The 20,763-nt window shown below is 42.3% G+C and overlaps 1 protein-coding gene across 2 annotated transcripts in view; it reads left to right on the forward strand.

Moving 5' to 3' along the window:
* NYAP2 (neuronal tyrosine-phosphorylated phosphoinositide-3-kinase adaptor 2) overlaps window positions 1–20,763 on the forward strand; it is a 209,574-nt gene that overhangs the window by 141,085 nt on the left and 47,726 nt on the right. For both annotated transcript variants that reach the window (XM_068279253.1, XM_068279254.1), the window contains one exon: window positions 4,816–5,117. In XM_068279253.1, the coding sequence (XP_068135354.1) occupies window positions 4,816–5,117 (302 nt within the window). The remainder of the gene's footprint in view (window positions 1–4,815; window positions 5,118–20,763) is intronic.

The following is a 20,763-nucleotide window of genomic DNA, read 5'->3' on the forward strand; positions in this document are numbered from 1 at the left end:
TTGGCACTTCACAACTTTAACGGTTTATTGCGCGGTCATACAAGCAACATTAATTTAACCACTTTTCTTCTTACAAATTGAGCTTTCTTTTGACGGTATTGGATTGCTGCTGCATTTTTTTTTATTACTTAAAAAAGACATATTTAAAAAAAGATATATTTTTTGATTCCCCCTCTCCCCTAAATAGGCCCTAGACTACGTTACATTCACTACACAATACATACATAGACATATAACTATGGTAGGGATTTGATTGTGAGCCCCTCTGAGGGACAGTTAAGTGACAAGGATGTACTCTGTGCAGCACTGCGTAAGATGTCAGTGCTATATAAATACATTTATGTTTATAAATACAAAACCCAGCCTGCCAGCACTGATCAGCCACTGGGAGGCTGATCGCTGAGGCCCACTGTTTATAGTGATGGGAGCTCACGCTCGTGCGTTGCTGAGGAATAACAGAGCCTCTCTGCCACCGCCATCCTGCGTTAGGCAGTCGGCAAGTGGTTAAACATAAATGGGATGGATTAATGAACATTCTTGCCTTGGATTATATACTGTATATATATATATATATATATATATATATATATATATATATATATATATGTATATATGTATATATATATATATATATATATATGTCAAAGATATGAGAAGAAAATTATGTAAATCTGAAAACGCAACATCAAATGCCTCCTGACATCCTGAGGCACAGAATTTATAATCATATAACATTACCATATGCAATAATTAACTTTTCTCTAACAATCTTCTAAATTGATTTTATGCCACTTAATAGATGCAGCCTATTAGACATGCAAGTTTCCTTCCTGTCAAATGTAATAAACTGGGATCAACACTTACAATTATTCTAAGCTAACCGCCTTTGGTGCCCTTTATTTTAAAAAGTGCTGCTAAATCCTTGTGTGTCAGATTGGATTGCATGTAAACAAAGCAGATTAAGAGGGTGGAGATGGGTCTGCAGTGAACAGCACTAGGGATGTATGCAATTTTTTACATTTACTGGCAACATGATAAATGATGAGGACTTGGCAACAGGCAATTCAATTTAATTAACAAAAGGTGTTGATGCAAGGGAACAGAAATCAGTCATACAGTAATATTTGTAAAACATATAATGGACTAGTGATGGGCACCTTGCTTGTCCAATAATTAATTAGGGTGACATATTAAAGGAGGCAAAGAGCAATGAAGCAAACATCCAATCATGTGCAGATTTTTAAATGTCCTGCATATGATTGGATGTTTGAAATGAAACGTCCAACAAGTTCAACCTGTTGGGAAGCAGATTTATACAAACTAGTGCAAAGAAAACTGAAGTAAAGAAATTGGGCAAAAAAATAAAATAAAATAAAATGATGGGATATCCAGATCAACAGTTTTGGGCACTTTGAGTGGCTGCTGCACTATTGTACCAGTTTTGCACCTAGAGTGTGCCTTTCTTTAGAGCAGAGGTGTCAAAACTTTTCAGGCCAAGGGCCATATAGCCGTTCTTGAAAGTGCTAGGGGGCCAAACTAGTGAAGTGAAACACAATTTTTGCTGATTGCCATTAGATACACAATGAGCTCGATTCACAAAAGGGTGCTAAATCAGTTAAAAGCTTTGGGCGTGCTAACTAGGGTGCTAAGCATTAACACGCCTTATTGATCGCGCGCAAAGGTTTGTGCCGCGTGGTGCGCATGAAATGTTGCACCGGGTGCGATGAAAACATTGCACTGGGCAGCGCAAAACTTTGCGCGTCCTAACGGGCTTTAGGCGTGCTAAGGGGCTTTTAGACATGCTAACTAAGCTAGCACCCTTTTGTGAATCAAGCCTTATGCCTGTAACATTTTGTCAAATAAGACATTTCCATGGGAAATAACCCATATACCATCTGCAGCTAGCACAGTGACAGTTGCTAATCAATAGCTGCTACTGCTGCTGGCCCCTGCATGCAGCACTGCAGCTACGGCCTGTGGGCCGCATGGAATTAACAACTGGAAAGAGCTTTGGGGGCCACTAGAAATGGCTCAGCATCCACATTTTGCCCCAGGCCAGACTTTGGACATGCGTGCTCTAAAGGAAAAAAAAAGCCATAAATGTAAAATTGTCTCCCTCACTGGATATCTGTGATGCACTCAAAGGGCCTGATTCACAAAGCGGTGATAACTCAGTTATATAATAACCTTTGCACCACACTGGTGAAAAGCCAGTTTAGGCGTGATAAGTTTAGGTGTGATAAGTTTAGGCATGCTAAGTTTAGATAAGTGTAGATAGCGTGCAAAGTCCCGCACGCAAAGCAGCGCCATTAAACTCTATGCAAAGTGCACCAGACTTTGCTAGCGCAAAACTTTTGATCAGCCGTGCACTGCGGTGCTAACGCAGTTGGTGCTTAAACTTATCATGCCTAAACTTATCACACCTAAACTTATCATGCCTAAACTTATCACACCTAAACTTATCACACCTAAACTTATCATGCCTAAACTGAGTTTAGGTGTGATAAAGGGCTTTTCACCAGCGTGCTAACTGTTAGCACCGCTTTGTGAATCAGGCCCAAGGACTTCAGAGAGAGAAAATCATTCAGGACAGTTCTAAATGCAGATATATAATTTTTTAGAAGCCACTTTCTATGAAAAGTAGTAAAATCTCCTTCCCTCCAATTATGTACTCTTGTCCTTTTACATGCTAAGAGATAAAAAGCTTCATCCACCAAGATTTTCTATTGCTCTTGGATGTATTTACACACATTAATTAGTTGAGCCCATTTTGCATAACTTTTCTTTATACATTTGGTTTTTAATTATTTGTAATAACCTAGTTGCTTGTATTTGGATCATTTTTAAAACTCTATTGTCCTTCCTTTAATTTGATGCCCAAATCTGTAATAGAACATTTGTCCCTGTAAGGTTGAGGTGACATTGGGATGGACACATAGGCCCACATGCAATTCACTTTTTCACCTGAGTTTTCTCCTAGGAGAAAATTTTTCATCTTCAATTTAAAATAACTTTCCAGCACTTTTCAACTAAAAAAAGTACCAAAACGTAGGTTAAAAAGTACTATCAAAATTATTTTGAGTATTTTCTAGCTTGCTGGTGGCTTAACAGGCATTTTGTTGACAAGTTTAAAAATTTCACCTAGGAGAAAACTCAGGTGAAAAAGTGAATTGCATATGGCCCATAGGCCCATATGCAATTTAATTTTTCACATGACTTTTCTCCTAGGTGATATTTTGAAACTTGTCAATAAATTGATTTTTAAACCATTAGCAAGCAAAGAAATGCTCAAAATAATTTTGATAGTACTTTTTACCTACTTTTTGATACTTTTTCCATTGCAAAGTGCTAAAATGTTATTTTAAATGGAAGATTAATTTTTTCTCCTAGGAGAAAACGCAGGTGAAAAAGTGAATTGCATATGGCCCATAGGCCCTTATGCAACTAAATTTTTCTCCCAAGTTATCTCCTAGGAGATAATTTTCATAATCTCTTTAAAACGTTTAACTTTTAAGCATTTAAGAATTAAAAAAGTGCAAAAGAGTTGGCGAAGAAGTACTTTCAAAATTATTTTGAGCATTTTCTTGCTTGCTGGTGCTTTAAAATGCATTTTTCTGACAGGGTGTGAAAATATCACCTAGGAGAAAACGAAGGAGAAAAAGTGAATTGCTTTCCTCTAGATTGTAAGCTTGCAAGGGCAGGGACCTCATCCTAGTGTTTCTGCTGTAATTTACCATATGCACTTGTACCAACTTCAGAGATATCTTAAACTTACACATTAACTAAGTATATACTTGTATTTCTACTATGTCATGACTGTACACTGTCTTGAATTTCTCATGTGTATTTGTTCCACAATATTTGTTTTGTACTATGTATATGCTACGGAAGATGTTGGCTTTTCTTTTTTTGTGCCTAATGTTTCTCCTTTATCTTCTGTTTAAAATAACTTTCAACACTCTGCAATTGAAAAAGTACTGAAAAGTAGTTGAAAAAGTACTGTCAAAATAATTCTGAGTATTTTCTTGCTTGTTGGTGGCCTAAAGGGCAATTTTATTGATAAGTTGGGAAAATATCACCTAGGAGAAAACGTAGGAGAAAAAGTGAATTGGATCGGCCCACAAGTAAATTGAATAAGGGTTATAGACACTTATTCAATTAATCTTTTCTCCTACTATTTTAGCTCTCAATTTTTTTTTCATAACATTTCTCTAGTGTGGTATGAACATTTACCATCTTAGCTGCTGTATCATCTACACTATGTGGGCATCTCTGGCCAAGTCAGGGAAGTAGAACATTACGTCAGCATTAATACAAAGAGGCTATGTGCACATAACTATACAGTAATTAAGAAGGATAAAGATACAGGCTGTTCCTGTAAAACGAATAGTAATGGTCAAATAACATAAGAAAGGAGATGTGTTCATGACATTTCTGCCAAAAATAACTACAAGATTTAATTAAATTAAAAAAAAAGATCGCATGTAATCATAGGTTATTTTATTACTACATTCCATGCTGAAAACTTTTTCTGTGACTGTTGTAACATTTAAACTTTACATGAACTGCAGTCCAATAAACAACAACACTCAAGCCTACAAGGCCCCTTTTTGCCTGAGCTACAATTAAAAGCTTCAGGGGCAAAAAAGATCAAATGCTATAATACTAATTAATGATGTATATATATATATATATATATATTCTGAATTAATTCTGGGTTAATTACTAGACTACGGTACTACATTTTTTTATATAAAGAAAAATCATTAGCCAACTTCAACTAATTATGCGGTTGTTGTTTTGTTTCTCTTGCAGCATTGGTGGAGACGTGGTAAGAGGAAGTGAGGGGAGTTACGTCAATAAACACTTCCGCATGGGATTTATGACAATGCCTGCACCGCAAGATAGGCTACCACATCCATGTTCTAGTGGATTTTCTGTGCGCTCACAGTCCCTCCATTCTGTTGGTGGCACTGATGATGACAGCAGTGGTTGTTCTCGAAAACAACCTCCTCCAAAGCCAAAACGAGACCCAAACACAAAGCTAAGCATTTCATCAGAGACTGTTAACACCGGAACACTAGGCAAGAGTCCAAAGTTCACAGACAGGACAGATGGTAAGTCATATGCATGAAATCTTTCATTTCCAGACATAATATGATAATTAATGGAACATTTTCATAGTGTTTAAGGGCTCTGAAAACATGAAGCGAATCTGGTCCTTGTTCCTTGTTATGTAATATTATACGTAACTGTTAGAAGGGATAGATATCAAAACACTGTTTTAACACAGACAAATTCTGTTTTATTTCATTATTTTATTTTTTTATACAAACCCTATTTTCACTTATGCTGCATGCAAGTCCCTGTAATAACCATCATTAAAACCACTAACAAGTGGCTTAATACGTTTTAATGAGGTAAAGGAATACCCTAAAATGTATAAATGTTGACCTTATTAATTTCAATGAATTGCATTGAAGTCTGCTCCACCTCCCTAGAAAATAATAGTGTTAAATAGTGTGGAAAGAGTATAGAACTGCTTCTGTTTATCGCACTTACCATCCCCGGGACATCCATGTCATTAGCAGGAACCATGGAGGCCACAGGAACATAAAAAAAAGGATGACAGAAACTTTAATGGAGCCCCTACAGGGTACAATAAAAACATTCGATTTTCCCGTTTATTTGACCAAAACTATAGCCTGAAAGTTGAAAATAATATTTTTTTTTAACCTCTTGAGGACTGCAGGGCTAAACCCCCCTAGTGACCAGGCAATTTTTAGTTTAAAAGGCCACTGCAGCTTTAAGGCCAAGCTGCAGGGCCGCACAACATAGCACACGAGTGATTCCCCCCCCCCTTTTCTCCCCACCAACAGAGCTCTCTGTTGGTGGGGTCTGATCGCTCCCCCCATGTTTATTTTTTTTTTAATAAATATTTGTGTTGCCATTTTTTAAAAAAAAAACCCTCTTCCTTTAAATCCCTTCCCTCCCTCGCTCCCTCCCTCCCCACAGCCGGCCAATTACGGCGATCGGCTGTCATAGGCTTCTGCGTGATGCGGTCGGCAAGAGGTTAATCAAGAAAAACAAACGATTATCCCGTTTTTTTCAATAAAAATCCAATCAGACATTTTGGGAAAATCTTATTATTTGATCTAACGGAATAATAAAACAAAATTATCTAATTGAAAAAAAAATGAAAAAATTGTACCATGTATGGGCACCATAACACTTTATTGTAAGGCTTTGTGGATGTACCACCTTATATCAGTTCCTATGCCACAATCTCTACTGCAGTCTTGACCCTATGTGGCAGGTCCTAGCTCAGCCTCAGTTCAGTTCACTGCATCTACCCAGCAAATGTTTACACCCAGGCTTAAAGTGCAAGGTATAGGAACTGAAGACTGTAAGACAGTGGTACCACCAGGACTCCCTAGGCAGAGATACAGGCAATTATCATAGTCAAACAGTCTGGGGTCATACCCAGTAATCAGATGGCAGCCAGTCAGGGGAGTATACAATATCGTAGTCAGAAGTCATACACAAATAGATGATACCAGGTACAAGGGATGAGACAGAAGAGTGGTCAAACTAGCAAAGGTTAGTCTAGGCAGCAAACAATAGTATAGTCAAGTAACAAGCAGGTATCAGGCAAGGTAACAGGCAAGAGATGCAAAGGTACACCCCACAGCTAGCTCTAGTGACATAACACTATCACAGATAACTAATAGCTGTGCCACCCAGGTTTATATACTTCCAGCAGCCAATCAGGAAGCCCAACTCAGTCAGCCAGCCAATAAAATCACACAGCCTGCCTCTAGTGATTGACTCTGTACTAGTCAATCACTTCCTGGTTCAGTGTTTGCTAACAATGACAGAGGAAGCCCATTCTCGTGAGCTTGTGGGAGTAACAAAGATGCCAACTGCATGTGGGAAGCCGATCATCTGTCTCTGCTGGCTCCCAGAGACTGCCGATACATTGCTGGAGCCAGGCTGAGGTAACATTGTGACATTCATGATCTACAAAAGGTTTTAGGGAGGGAAGTAATAGCAAGCCACCCCTCACTATTGGCCCTTACAAGGCTGCAGGGGCTGCTTCATGGATGTTACACCACTGTTGTTCTCAGTTATCCCATTGAAAGTTTAAAGAAAACCCTTAACATAAAAACTCCTCTCTGGGGATACTTAACTCAGCAGGGGGAAGCCTCTGGATCCTAACGGGGCTTCCCCAATCCTCCACTGTCCCGGAAATCTATCGTTGCGACCCCCAAACATCGGCAAGGTAAATATTTACCTACTAGAATCCAGCACAGGCGCAGTAGCGGCTCTTCTTTCAAGCTAGGGTGGAAATAGCCGAGCCCAATCATATCCGCTCTACTGCGCAGGTGCCAGTCCTTTTCACCTGCGCAGTAGAGTGGATCGATCGGGCTTGGCTATTTCCGCCTTAGCGCAAATGAAGAGCCACTACTGCACCTGCGCTGTATTGCGGGTAGGTAAATATTAACCACGCAGGCGCACCACTTGTCAGGATTTGTCGAGGGACTTCCAGCTGAGCCAGCATTGGATTCCCCCAAGCTACAGAGAACAGGGAAGCCTCATTGGGACCCTGAGGCTTCCTCCTCCTGAGGTAAATATCCCCCAGAGGGTTTTTTTTTGTTACAGAGTCTCTTTAACTTTGTGAATACCGTTTAAATAACATAAAATCACTACAATGGATGTGTGTTTTCTAGTAGCTACTCTAGAGGCACATATAAGTAGTGATCCCCAGCTTTGGGAGCTGACTATAACTAATTCTGATGTGAAATCCTATCTCAGGCTAATATTTTAAAATTCCAATCTAATACCCTCTACTAACTTAGTAACCAATGTGATCAAGTATTTCCTTTTTTCGTGAAATGCAGTTTCTACAGATAAAACCTTTGCTATGAGTACATGACCACAGACACATGGCTAGAGGGACTCAGGTCAGGTTGCACCGAGGATGATATTAGCTGGCTCAATAGATGCAAGTTATGAAAAGCATTGCTAGACCGTGCAAAATGAAATCTTTCAAAATCCTGTATTTCTGTTCAATTTGGTTTGCCACATTTAAATCAAATAATCTATTCTTAATTATTTTCATAAAAATCTTGCAATTGTTGTCCGGAAATCAGTTTATGCTAGTTGTATGCTTTGATATACTGTATGCCCTTAACTACTGCATTTTTCCAGATCGTATCTCCACTTAATGTGTTCACATCATGTGAAGTAAGCTGAGGTTGAGATGCCTTCATCACCCCTGATTTTCCCAGGAATGCTAACATTCTGGAAGTGTATTAACAACAACAGCAGTACTAGAAGAGGAAATTATCTTGTAGGGATGGTATTAACAATAAGCTTGGAGGAAAGGGGGCACATCATCCTGCAGTGTACCGGTATTCCCTATTACAGTGAGGTTTTCTCTCATGAAATAGGTTGCACTTATTTTGAAAGCTGGGTAGATATCACATGACCAGTCTTTAAGGTTTCACAGTTCTTTTTTCTGCAAACCTGCACTATTTACTTTGTTCGCTGTGGCAAAGAGAAGTGGTAAGCTAGAATCTAACCATTCAGAAAAATGTTAACTCTATAATTGAACAAGGTGTCATTAGGTTTTCTTTCTCCTGTCAGAAACTACAGTGGGGTGGAAACACTGAACTTTTATTAACACTTGTTTTATTTCATATTTTTGTTATATAACATTATATAATTAGCACCTGTGAAAAGGAAGTTTTCTGTTAATTTTGCACCCAATTAACTGCATACACACGAAGCAGGCTTTCCTTTTTTTTCCTGTTTGCCGTAAATAAATTATAACAACCAAGCTAATAAGGAGCAGGCAGAGACCTAGCAAACATATGTATCCAAGTCTAGGTACTAGTAGCCCTATGCCTGTCAGCAATGTATTGGTACCTTGACAGTGGACTGACAAATCCTTCTCCTCTCACAAAGCACCGTACTACTGACTGCTCATGTTCATGGGAGCTCTTTGCACAATCCTGTGCTCTTCAGCATTACATACTTACAATCACATCCTTCTGCCAAAACTGGTGGACGTGATTATACTGAGTCAGAACAAGTGGTTAATAAACATTAATTTGATTTTGACACAGTAGGACACTAACAAGGCAGGTGCTTTTGGCGTAGCGCCTGACTTGGGCACCGCTATAGCACTAGTGCTATAGTGCACACCCCATGCATGGGTAATTCGGTATCCTACAACTTGGAGGGGGAATAGTATTTCATACCACTGGGAATTTGAGCGGCAGCAGGGTGAGCCATCATTCAGCTCACCCTGTGCCCAACTTACCAGCAGCATACACATACCTATGACAAATTAAAGCTTAAGCTCTTCTTGCATCAGATCAGTTTTGAAATTAAAATTTCACTAAATAAGGATTGGCATTGGAAGTAAATAGGTAGACGGATGAGAAGCAGGATTCGGATTGGAAGAAAATAATATTCCATATTCCCAAGCAAAGAAGGAAAAAGTCAGACAAATAATACCATAATATATTTCCAGTTGATACTACATTGGAAATCATTTTTATGCAATGTGTCAAATCAAGCCTCCACAAAATGTTCTGAAAATAAGGAAAACGTTCTCGGCTCTCAGTAGAGCAGCTTTCTTCAAATTCAGTTTTGACTTAGACTCTCAAAACAGATATTGTTTGGAATAAAAGCAGTTTTGAAATAGCTAATGGTAATGTAGAAATTGACAATATCAAATGGTAAATCTGTTGTGTATTCATTTTTAAATAAAACGTGTTCTAACTGAAACCCTAGAAATGTGAATCTCAGCTGATCTGAATATTAGCGTGTAAGTGTGATGTTATGTGGTCCTGATTATCATACAGATGAGAATGCACTCTCAGAATTCTAGAGTGTCTGGAAGCTCTGTCTGCTTGGCATGATGAAGACAATATTATGTCCAAACTAAAATTTCACCGTACATGGATTAACTAGGTTCTTCTAAATAGCCTACCAATTATACTCAATTGGGTTGCATTATGTTTCTTCTGTAATAAAAAAAAAAAGTAGTTGGGTAAAAGTCAAAGTTGAGAAATAAGCTTAAAGCGGAACCGCAGATTGCTATAAAAACGACAGTTTCACTTACCTGGGGCTTCCCCAAGCCCCCAGCAGCTGTCCTGTGCCCCGCCGGTCCTGCACGATCCTCCGTTCTCCCGCCGCGGTGCAGTTTTGTTACTGTTGACTTGTAAGTTGATGGCAACTGAACCTGCTCACCCCGGGCCACGCAGATCCTTATTCACGTTATCGTCCACTGCAGGATGGTAACGCAGAGAAAGATACAGGTGGCCCAGAGTGTGCAGGTGCAGTCGCCGTCATCTTACAACTCATTGGTAATGAAACTAGCTGACGGCGGGAGAACGGAGGATCGTGCAAGACCGGCGAGGAACAGGACAGCTGCTGGGGACTTTGGGAAGCCCCAGGTAAGTGAAGCTGTTTGTTTTTATAGCAATCTTAATTCCACTTTAAGCAATCATATTTATTCATCACTGTCGAAACCAGTGATGAATAAATATGCTTAAAGTGAGCCCGTGGTAAAAATAAATTGAGAGATAAACAATTGTATTAATCCTCCTACTCCTAAAAGTGACCCTTTTTTTAGATGTCCCATGGTTTTATTTTATATTTAAACATTTACACAGTAGATTGAATGTTTTTTTTGTCTCTGCTCGCTGGCAGCCAATTAAGTGCCCCTAAATGAAAATACATGAACTATTGACCTTTTTTTCTTAATCTCCCCTGCTCTCAGAAGTTGTATTCTGCCAGGAAAACGTTTATGGCTGTAATTTGCTTATCGGTGATGTTTTGTATATTCCCGTAAAAAAGTACCAACAAAACAGAAGCTGTCACTTCCATACCTAAAAATGAACTCTTTCAGACAGCAAAGTAAAACAAGTAAAACAGCCTGGTTATTAGTATGTTTGGCGCAGTACAGGGGCGGACATACGGCCGTGCAGGCCGTGCCGCCGCACGAGGGCCCCTGAAGTTCCGTTTTCTTCAGGGGCCCATTAAGTATTTTTTTTTTTTTTATATTTTTTTTTTTATTATTTTATTCCCGGGGGGCCCCCCGACTCCTATCCTCCCTCCCTCCCTCACCTCGGGGGGCCCCCTCCCGATATGCGCGGCGGGAGAGCGAGCGAGCGGCAAATGCAGGAAGGGCTCTCCAGGCATCCGCTAGAGGCCCAGCCGCTTGGTCTCCAATATGTCTCCAGTTGGAGACATATTGGAGACTCAGCGGCTGGGCCTCTAGCGGATGCCTGGAGAGCCCTGAAGACTTCCTGCATTTGCCGCTCGCTCTCCCGCCGCGCATATCGGGAGGGGGCCCCCCGAGGTGAGGAAGGAAGGGAGGGAGGGAGGATAGGAGTCGGGCCCCCCACCCGGATAGCTACCCACCCGGCTACCTAACCACCTACCCACCCGGCTACCTACCTACCCACCCACCAGGCTTCCTACCTACCCACCCGACTACCTAACCACCCACCAGGCTTCCTACCTACCTACCCACCCGGCTACCTACCCACCCACCAGGCTTCCTACCTAACCACCCACCCAACTACCTAACCACCCACCCGGCTACCTACCCACCCGGCTACCTACCCACCCACCAGGCTTCCTACCTAACCACCCACCCAACTACCTAACCACCCACCCGGCTACCTACCCACCCGGCTACCTACCCACCCGGCTACCTACCTACCTACCCGGCTACCTACCTAACCACCCACCCGGCTACCTACCTAACCACCCACCCGGCTACCTACCTAACCACCCACTCGGCTACCTACCGGGCTAGTTACCAACCCACCCACCAGGCTACCTACCCACCCACCCGGCTACCCGGCTACCTACCTAACCACCCACCCGGCTACCTACCTAACCACCCACCTGGCTACCTACCTAACCACCCACCCGGCTACCTACCGGGCTAGTTACCAACCCACCCACCAGGCTACCTACCCACCCACCAGGCTACCTACCTACCCACCCACCAGGCTACCTACCCACCCACCAGGCTTCCTACCTACCCACCCGGCTACCTACCTACCCACCAGGCTACCTACCCACCCACCAGGCTACCTACCTACCCACCCACCAGGCTACCTACCCACCCACCAGGCTTCCTACCTACCCACCCGGCTACCTACCTACCCACCCGGCTACCTACCCACCCACCAGGCTTCCTACCTACCCACCCGGCTACCTACCTAACCACCCACCCGGCTACCTACCTACCCACCCACCTGGCTACCCACCCACCAGGCTTCCTACCTAACCACCCACCCGGCTACCTACCTAACCACCCACCCGGCTACCTACCGGGCTAGTTACCAACCCACCCACCAGGCTACCTACCCACCCACCCGGCTACCCACGCACCCACCAGGCTACCTACCTACCCACCCACCGGGCTACCTACCTACCTACCGGGCTAGTTACCCACCCACCCACCAGGCTACCTACCCACCCGGCTACCTACCCACCCACCCACCAGGCTACCTACCCACCCACCCACCAGGCTACCAACCCACCCACTCACCCACCCACCCACCAGGCTACCAACCCACCCACCCACTCACCCACCCACTAGGCTACCTATCCACCCAACCACCCATGGGAGCTGCGCGCCGGATGGAGGCTGGGACAGGAGGTCTGCTGCTGCAGGTGAGTAAATGTTTTTGTTTTATTTATATTAGCAGGTGTATGTTCTGGGCAGGTCTGCCACATGATTGCATGTATTTTCTTCGCAAATCTGCCGACATGATTGCATGTATTTTCTGGGCATATCTGCCGACATGATTGCACGTATTTTCTGGGCATATCTGCCGACTTGTTTGCACGTATTTTCTGGGCATATCTGCCGACTTGATTGCATGTATTTTCTGGGCATATCTGCCGACTTGTTTGCACGTATTTTCTGGGCATATCTGCCGACTTGATTGCACGTATTTTCTGGGCATATCTGCCGACTTGATTGCACGTATTTTCTGGGCATATCTGCCGACTTGATTGCACATATTTTCTGGGCATATCTGCCGACATGATTGCACGTATTTTCTGGGCATATCTGCCGACATGATTGCACGTATTTTCTGGGCATATATGTGTATTTTCTTGAGAAAACCTGCACAATTATGTGAATTTTCTGGGGAAAGGGTCACCAAAACTTGGGCCCACTGTCTTTGCGTTTCACTTTTCAAGGGAACCTGAGGTGAGAATAATATTGAGGCTGCCATATTTCTCTCCTTTTAAGCAATACCAGTTGCCTGGCTGCCGTGCTGGTCCTCTGCCTCTTATTCTTTCAACCATAGACCCTGAACAAGCATGCAGCAGGTCAGGGGTTTCTGACAATATTGTCAGAACTGAGAAGATTAGCTGCATGCTTGTTGCTGGTGTAATTCAGTTTATTACTGCAGCCAAATAGATCAGCAGGGCCGCCAGGCAACTAGTATTGTTTAAAAGGAAATAAACCCTCACCCCGGGTTCGCTTTAAGTTACAGTTAGCTCCGCCCTCATCCGGTCATTGCCACGCCCATTTATGCGCCGCAGGCTCTATCCACTAATTTTTGCCGCGCCGCGCTTTGCGCGCCGCAGGTTGTAGCCACGCCCATATTTTGCCGTGGCAGGTCATAGGGGGCCCACAATTACAATTTTGCACAGGGGCCCACTGCTGGCTGTGTCCGCCACTGGCGCAGTACATAGACATGTTTATCTCATCATGTCATATGTCACCTCGGGTACATCACTCAGTTCAGTTCAGTTCATCCATTTTGAACTGAAAAATGCAAAATCAAATTTCATTGAATAATAGAGGACCAATGCGACATTCAGTTCTAACCTTTAGGGCGTCGTTAGAAAAGTATTCTAACCAAAGTGGCATAGGAAGGCCCATATAGCTGTGAGGATCAGGTGCTAATTTAAAAGTAAGAAAAAAATGTTTGCAGCGGAGTGGGGGTGGAGCTGGGGAAAGTGCCATGTTACACATTTTCAAGGGTCACATGGGAGATGCACAACATCTTTCAATAAACATTTTTTGTGGGATACCTTAAAGAGAACCCGAGGTGGGTTCTAAGAATCCAATTAGCATACAGAGGCTGGGTCTGCATATAATACCCAGCCTCTTTTGCTATCCCGTGTCCCTCAATCTCCCCCCTGCGCTCTGCTATGCCCCATAAATCAATCGCCGTGCTGGCGACGGCTGTTTACATGTGAAGTGTCAGTCTGCCGCTCCCCCGCCTCCTCCATAGCGCCAGTCCCCGCCCGCGTCCCTTCACTCTCCGCTGATTGGAGGGAAGGGACGCAGGCAGGGACCTTTTGCTACGGAGGAGGCGGCGGAGCGGCAGACTGACACTTCACATGTAAGCAGCTGGCTGGCGACATGCTGCATGTCGCCAGCACGGTGATTGATTTATGGGGGACAGCAGAGCGCAGAGGGGGGCTGGGGGGAAACAGTATAGCAACAGAGGCTGGGTATTATAATCAGACCCAGCCTCTGAATGCTAATTGGATTCTTAGAACCCACCTCGGGTTCTCTTTAAAGCTGGATGTGGTATAAGGCTACGTTCACAGTGGGTGTTGTGTTCCCCGTGACAGTAGGAATGGCAACACAACAAATTGGGAAAGTGGCAGTGCACATTATCGTCGTTTACAGTGAAGCATACAGCCAATGAAAAGTATTCTTCACTTTTACTTCCAGCCTGTGCATTTTGCAGTAACACACTGCATGCAGTGCATTATGATCTTACATGCCAGTAAACCACAATGCACCTGTTGCATTGCATAGGTGGTGCATTGCAGCATATCAAGACGAGTTACAAAGTGGTCATTATGCTGCACTGGAACGTACCACTGTGAATGTAGCCTAAGGCCTTGTTCACGACATAAAACGCCAGCACTATCGCAAGTGCTGAGCGATTTATTGAGCTTTTTTCAAAGCACTTTTCCCTGCGCTTTGAGCTTAGAAAAGCGCTTTTGTAAGCGCTTCTGCTGAGCAATTTAGCAATGAACTCTTTGACCCAGAAAAGTATAAATACAATGTATGTATTCTTAAAAGTGCTCAGGAAATCTCTATACAAAGCGCTTTTTCTCAAGCGCTTTGAGATCTCCTTATACTTTCCATTGAGCCAAAGCACTCAGAAAATGGTACAGGCAGCAATTTTGAAATCGGAAAGCAATGGAAATGTGTGAACACTCTCATAGGAAATAATTGCACAAGTGCTTTTAAGGCGATTTTTAAAATTGTCAGTGCTTTAAAAAATCCATAACCCCATCACCAATGTCTGCTTTATGTTATGTTGAGGAAACTGTTGATCTTGTCAATTTAGCCAGAATGCCTGGGAAAGCCTCCTGAAGTAACAGTTAAGGCAACTAATTACATTTATGTTTGCTAAAGAATGTTTCTTCTCTGTATGTCAGTATATACTGTATGTGTTTTTTAGCTTTTGTCAGGAACCAAGTCTGACAAAGACTTTTTATAAGTCGAAAGCTTACTGTTTATTCATCTCCAAGTTAGCCAATAAATGGTATCATCCTGATTCAAAACTCCTTGCTTTAAAAAAAATCCACAAACGCTAATTGGGCTTGATTCACTAAACCGTGATAACTCAAATATCACACCGTATCAAGGATATCACACTTTATCAAAGTTAACACGCCTCATCATAGTAGCATAGCGAGTGCTGTGAACCCGCAGGGGCTCAGGGCAGGACCAGTGCCATTGCCAATTAGCAGGAATAAGTTCGTAGTGCTCGCTATGCTACTCTGATAAGGGGTGTTAACTTTGATAAGGTGTGATATCTTTGATAAGGTGTGATATTTGAGTTATCATGGTTTAGTGAATCAAGCTCATAGTGTAAACAAGCCCTAAAGGTGGCCACACACCATACAATTTTTAAATATCTGTTCAATTTAGGAATCGCAATCAGTTTTTCTAACAGATTGTACAATTTCAAAAATAAGACCAATGTACCACACATTTATGTTCATTTTTTCCCCAATTATGATAAAACTGATTGGAAACTCTGAGAAAATTGCTAGGGTGTGTATATTAATAAATTGACAATCTAACACACACCATACAATCTTTAAAAAAATTGAAGAGAAATATCTGGCATTCCGGTTCGATATAAATCGGATAAAACGGGAAATCCGGTTGGATTTTCCAGTCGAATGAAAAAAAAAAAGCTTTCGATCTTTTTCGGGAGTTACGATCGTTTTTATCGAATTGCTGTAAAATCGTATCATTTTATTGTATTGTGTGTGGCCACCTTTACAGAGATGTGCTACAGAACAAGAGTGGTTTTCAGGAATATCATCAGCAACAGCTGGCCTATGTGGCTGTAGAGTTGAATTTTTATTCATTATTAATATTTCTTTATTTTTAGAATTTGCTTTGCTTACACACAGCAGCAACTCTCCAATCTGCTTTTATTCAAGGAATTACAAACAAAAAAGGTCTTTTTTGGTTATGCTAGCAGTGACATGTTTTTACCAAGCAGATGGCCTGCTTTGCACAGCAGCAGAAGTACTCCCAAAATACTTTTAACTTTATTATGTACAAGAATCATTATTATTATGTTTTATCATAGTTTGTCATACACGAACTGCGTTTATAGCATTCACTAAAATTAGCACAGCAGTATACTTTTCTTTGAATACGTTTGCTGAAAAATTATTTTATTTCTAGCCTCACCTGATTTCACCTGTGTCTGCTGTAAAATATAATTTTCTTGTTTAGACCTCTCCCTCTACCACCATTTCAGTGCTTTCCTCTTCTTATCTCTCTCATACCTTCTCTTCCCTTCCTCAGCACCAGAGTGCAGCCTAGCATCTCATCATCCAATCATGTTTCTTCACTGGAGCCCAGTTCATAGAATTGCCAGCATGAGGCACTGTAGCAACTGGTGATGCTGCTGCATACCCGGAGGCATAGCTAGGGTTTTAGGCACCCGGGGGAAAAGACAATTTTTGTGCCCCCCTCTGGTAAGCCGCACAAATAAAATGGGCGTGGTCATGTAGTGGAATGTGGGTGTGGTCAAAGGTGGAACCAAACATACAAATGGTGCAGAAGATGGCAGTATAGGTAGCCAGATGTGCCACCCTTTCCCCAGTACAGGTAGCTAGATGTGCCCCACCCATACAGGTAGCCAGGTGTGCCACCCTTCCCCTCCCCATTTAGATGGCCAGATGTGCCCTCCTTTCCCCATTAAAATAGCCTAATCCCCCCCCCCCCGATAGATAGGTAGATGTGCCCTCTCCCCCATAGATAACCAGATGTGCCCCACTTTCTCTGCTTATATAGCTAGATGTGCCCCCCTTCATCCCCCCATAGATAGCTAGATGTGTTCCCCTTCCCCCTATGGACAACCAGATGTGCCCTCTTTTAGATAGCTAGATATGCCCCCCCCCCCCCCCCCTCATACAGTGATGTGAAAAACTATTTGCCCCCTTCCTGATTTCTTATTCTTTTGCATGTTTGTCACATTTAAATGTTTCTGCTCATCAAAAATGATACCATAATTGAACACAAAATGCATTTTTAAATGATGGTTTTTATTATTTTGTGAGAAAAAAAAACTCCAAATCTACATGGCCCTGTGTGAAAAGTGATTTCCCTTGTTAAAAAAAACTGTGTTAACTGTGTTAACTGTGGTTTATCACACCTGAGTTCAATTTCTGTAGTCACCCCCAGGCCTGATTACTGCCACACCTGTTTCAATCAAGAAATCACTTAAATATGAGCTATCTGACACAGAGAAGTAGACCAAAAGCACCTCAAAAGCTAGACATCATGCCAAGATCCAAAGAAATACAGGAACAAATGAGAACAAAAGTAATTGAGATCTATCAGTCTGGTAAAGGTTATAAAGCCATTTCTAAAGCTTTGTGACTCCAGTGAACCACAGTGAGAGCCATTATCCACAAATGGCAAAAACATGGAACAGTGATGAACCTTCCCAGGAGTGGCCGGCCGACCAAAATTACCCCAAGAGCGCAGAGAAAACTCATCCGAGAGGCCACAAAAGACCCCAGGACAACATCTAAAGAACTGCAGGCCTCACTTGCCTCAATTAAGGTCAGTGTTCATGACTCCACCATAAGAAAGAGACTGGGCAAAAACGGCCTGCATGGCAGATATCCAAGGCGCAAACCACTTTTAAGCAAAAAGAACATTAAGGCTCATCTCAATTTTGCTAAAAAACATTTCAATGATTGCCAAGACTTTGGGGAAAATACCTTGTGGACCAACGAGACAAAAGTTGAACTTTTTGGAAGGTGCGTGTCCCGTTACATCTGGTGTAGTGTGATGGTCTGGGGTTGTTTTGCTGCTTCAGGACCTGGAAGGCTTGCTGTGATAGATGGAACCATGAATTCTACTGTCTACCAAAAAATCCTGGAGGAGAATGTCCGGCCATCTGTTTGTCAACTCAAGCTGAAGCGATCTTGGGTGCTGCAGCAGGACAATGACCCAAAACACACCAGCAATTCCACCTTTGAATGGCTGAAGAAAAACAAAATGAAGACTTTGCAGTGGCCTAGTCAAAGTCCTGACCTGAATCCTATTGAGATGTTGTGGCATGACCTTAAAAAGACGGTATCCTCAAATAAAGCTGAATTACAACGAGTGGGCCAAAATTCCTCCAGATCGCTGTAAAAGACTTGTTGCAAGTTATTGCAAACACTTGATTGCAGTTATTGCTGCTAAGGGTGGCCCAACCAGTTATTAGGTTCAGGGGGCAAATTCTTTTTCACACAGGGCCATGTAGGTTTTGAGTTTTTTTTCTCACTAAATAATAAAAACCATCATTTAAAACTGCATTTTGTGTTCAATTATGTTATCTTTGACTAATAGTTAACGGTTTTTGATAAGCAGAAACATTTAAGAGTGACAAACATGCAAAAGAATAAGAAATCAGGAAGGGGGCAAATAGTTTTTCACATCACTGTAGATAGCTAGATATGCCCCCCTCTCATAGATAGCTAGATATGCCCCCTCTCATAGATAACTAGATATACCCCCCTCTCATAGATATGCCCCCCTCTCATACATAGCTAGATACGCCCTCCTCTCATAAATAGCTAGATAAGCCCCCTCTCATAGATAGCCAGATATGCCCCCCTCTCATAGATAGCAAGATGTGCCCCCTTCCCCCTATGAACAGCCATATCTGTCCCCTTCCCTCTATGAACAGCCATATGTGCCCTCCTCTGACCGTATGGAAAGATGTGCCCCCACTTGCCTCTTTCCCTCGGCAGAGTGATAACGGAAGCTACAGCACAAGACTCACTAACTGCAACGCTCTAGCGACGGATGCTGCAGAGGAGAAATGATGTCATCCATTGCTGGAACATTGGAGCCAGCAAGTGTTCTGCTGTTGCAGAGGGAAGGAGGGAGGGCTGAGGGATCACTTGGGTGGCCAGCGAGGCTGCCTCTCGTGTGCCCTCACAGTGTCTGCACCCGGGAATATATGGCCCTATGTTTTGCCTGTCTGTTTCCTGTAGTTTCAGTTAGCATTGAGAATTATAGTTTATTCAAGGTTTAAAGTTTAAAGTTATGTTTTAACAAATTCCAAAGGACAGTTATGTAATAATGGCTCCCAAAATCATGATTGCTCCACTTTTGGCATGTGCCACTGCCTGTAATTCTGATGAGTCCATCTTTGTCCACAGAGATCTGGGGGAATAGAAGTATTGTGGCACTTTCTCATCACCAATATCATTGCCAACCATTTATCCCTTATGGTTCCATTTATTGATTTTACTTTCTGTGCTATTGTGTATTTAATCAGCACACAGAGAGCATGATCTAGGTTTGAGGCTGGGCTCTCAGTGGGCCATTGCTGTGTGACTTTATGGGGACATCTTTATACAGAAAGTCACACTGCAATAGTAAGTTGGAACTTGATGGAATGTACTGAGTGCATGCAGTGCATTGGGATTCTACGCACTACAGTATTCCAACGCACTTGAAGCAATGCCTGTCTACTACAAAGGAAAAAAATAGCATGCGTTTTACTTGTTATATAGGACAGAGGTTGCACGAGTTCACCTACAGGTATATTTATCCATCTATCTATGTCTATTGACTACCACTAGTTAATTGAGAGAGACATTGGGTATGTGAAGATATGCCTCTGAACATTCTGATTTCTGCAAGACGTGATGAAAATGGTAATAGTAATAATGGACATTCTGTTTGCTTTAGTGTAGGTTTAGCTGTTACAGTGCCTGAAGTAATAGGGTTGCATTACCCAGGCGTGCATAAGTATTGAGGATATTCCTTCACCTCATTTGAACTGAGAAAGATACTTGGATAACTTTTGATACATCTTCTAGTTTATTGATAAAACATTCAATAAACCTATGACACCTTAGTGAATTCAAAATTAGATTTTACCGATGAGGTAAATTATCAAACGTTTGATAAAGTATTTGATAAACCTTAGTGAATTGAGGCCATATTCTAGTTTATTCAAGAAGTTCAGCTGAATTTTACAAACATCAACTATATATTTTCCATACAGATTTTTATGCAACTCATATTTTGTGTTACTAGGTTTTATCAGTTTGTCTATACATGCCCTGATCTAACTGATGGTGTGGTGGCTTGGGCAAGGGATGAGTTATGTGATCCTATGAAGGAGGCAGTAATAAGTTATTCTGACCAACATGCTGTGTGATGTATTTGTGCAGAACTGCAATTCAATTTTTGAGAGGTAC

This window comes from Hyperolius riggenbachi, chromosome 4 (genome assembly GCF_040937935.1).
Source record: "Hyperolius riggenbachi isolate aHypRig1 chromosome 4, aHypRig1.pri, whole genome shotgun sequence".
Lineage (NCBI taxonomy): Eukaryota > Metazoa > Chordata > Amphibia > Anura > Hyperoliidae > Hyperolius > Hyperolius riggenbachi.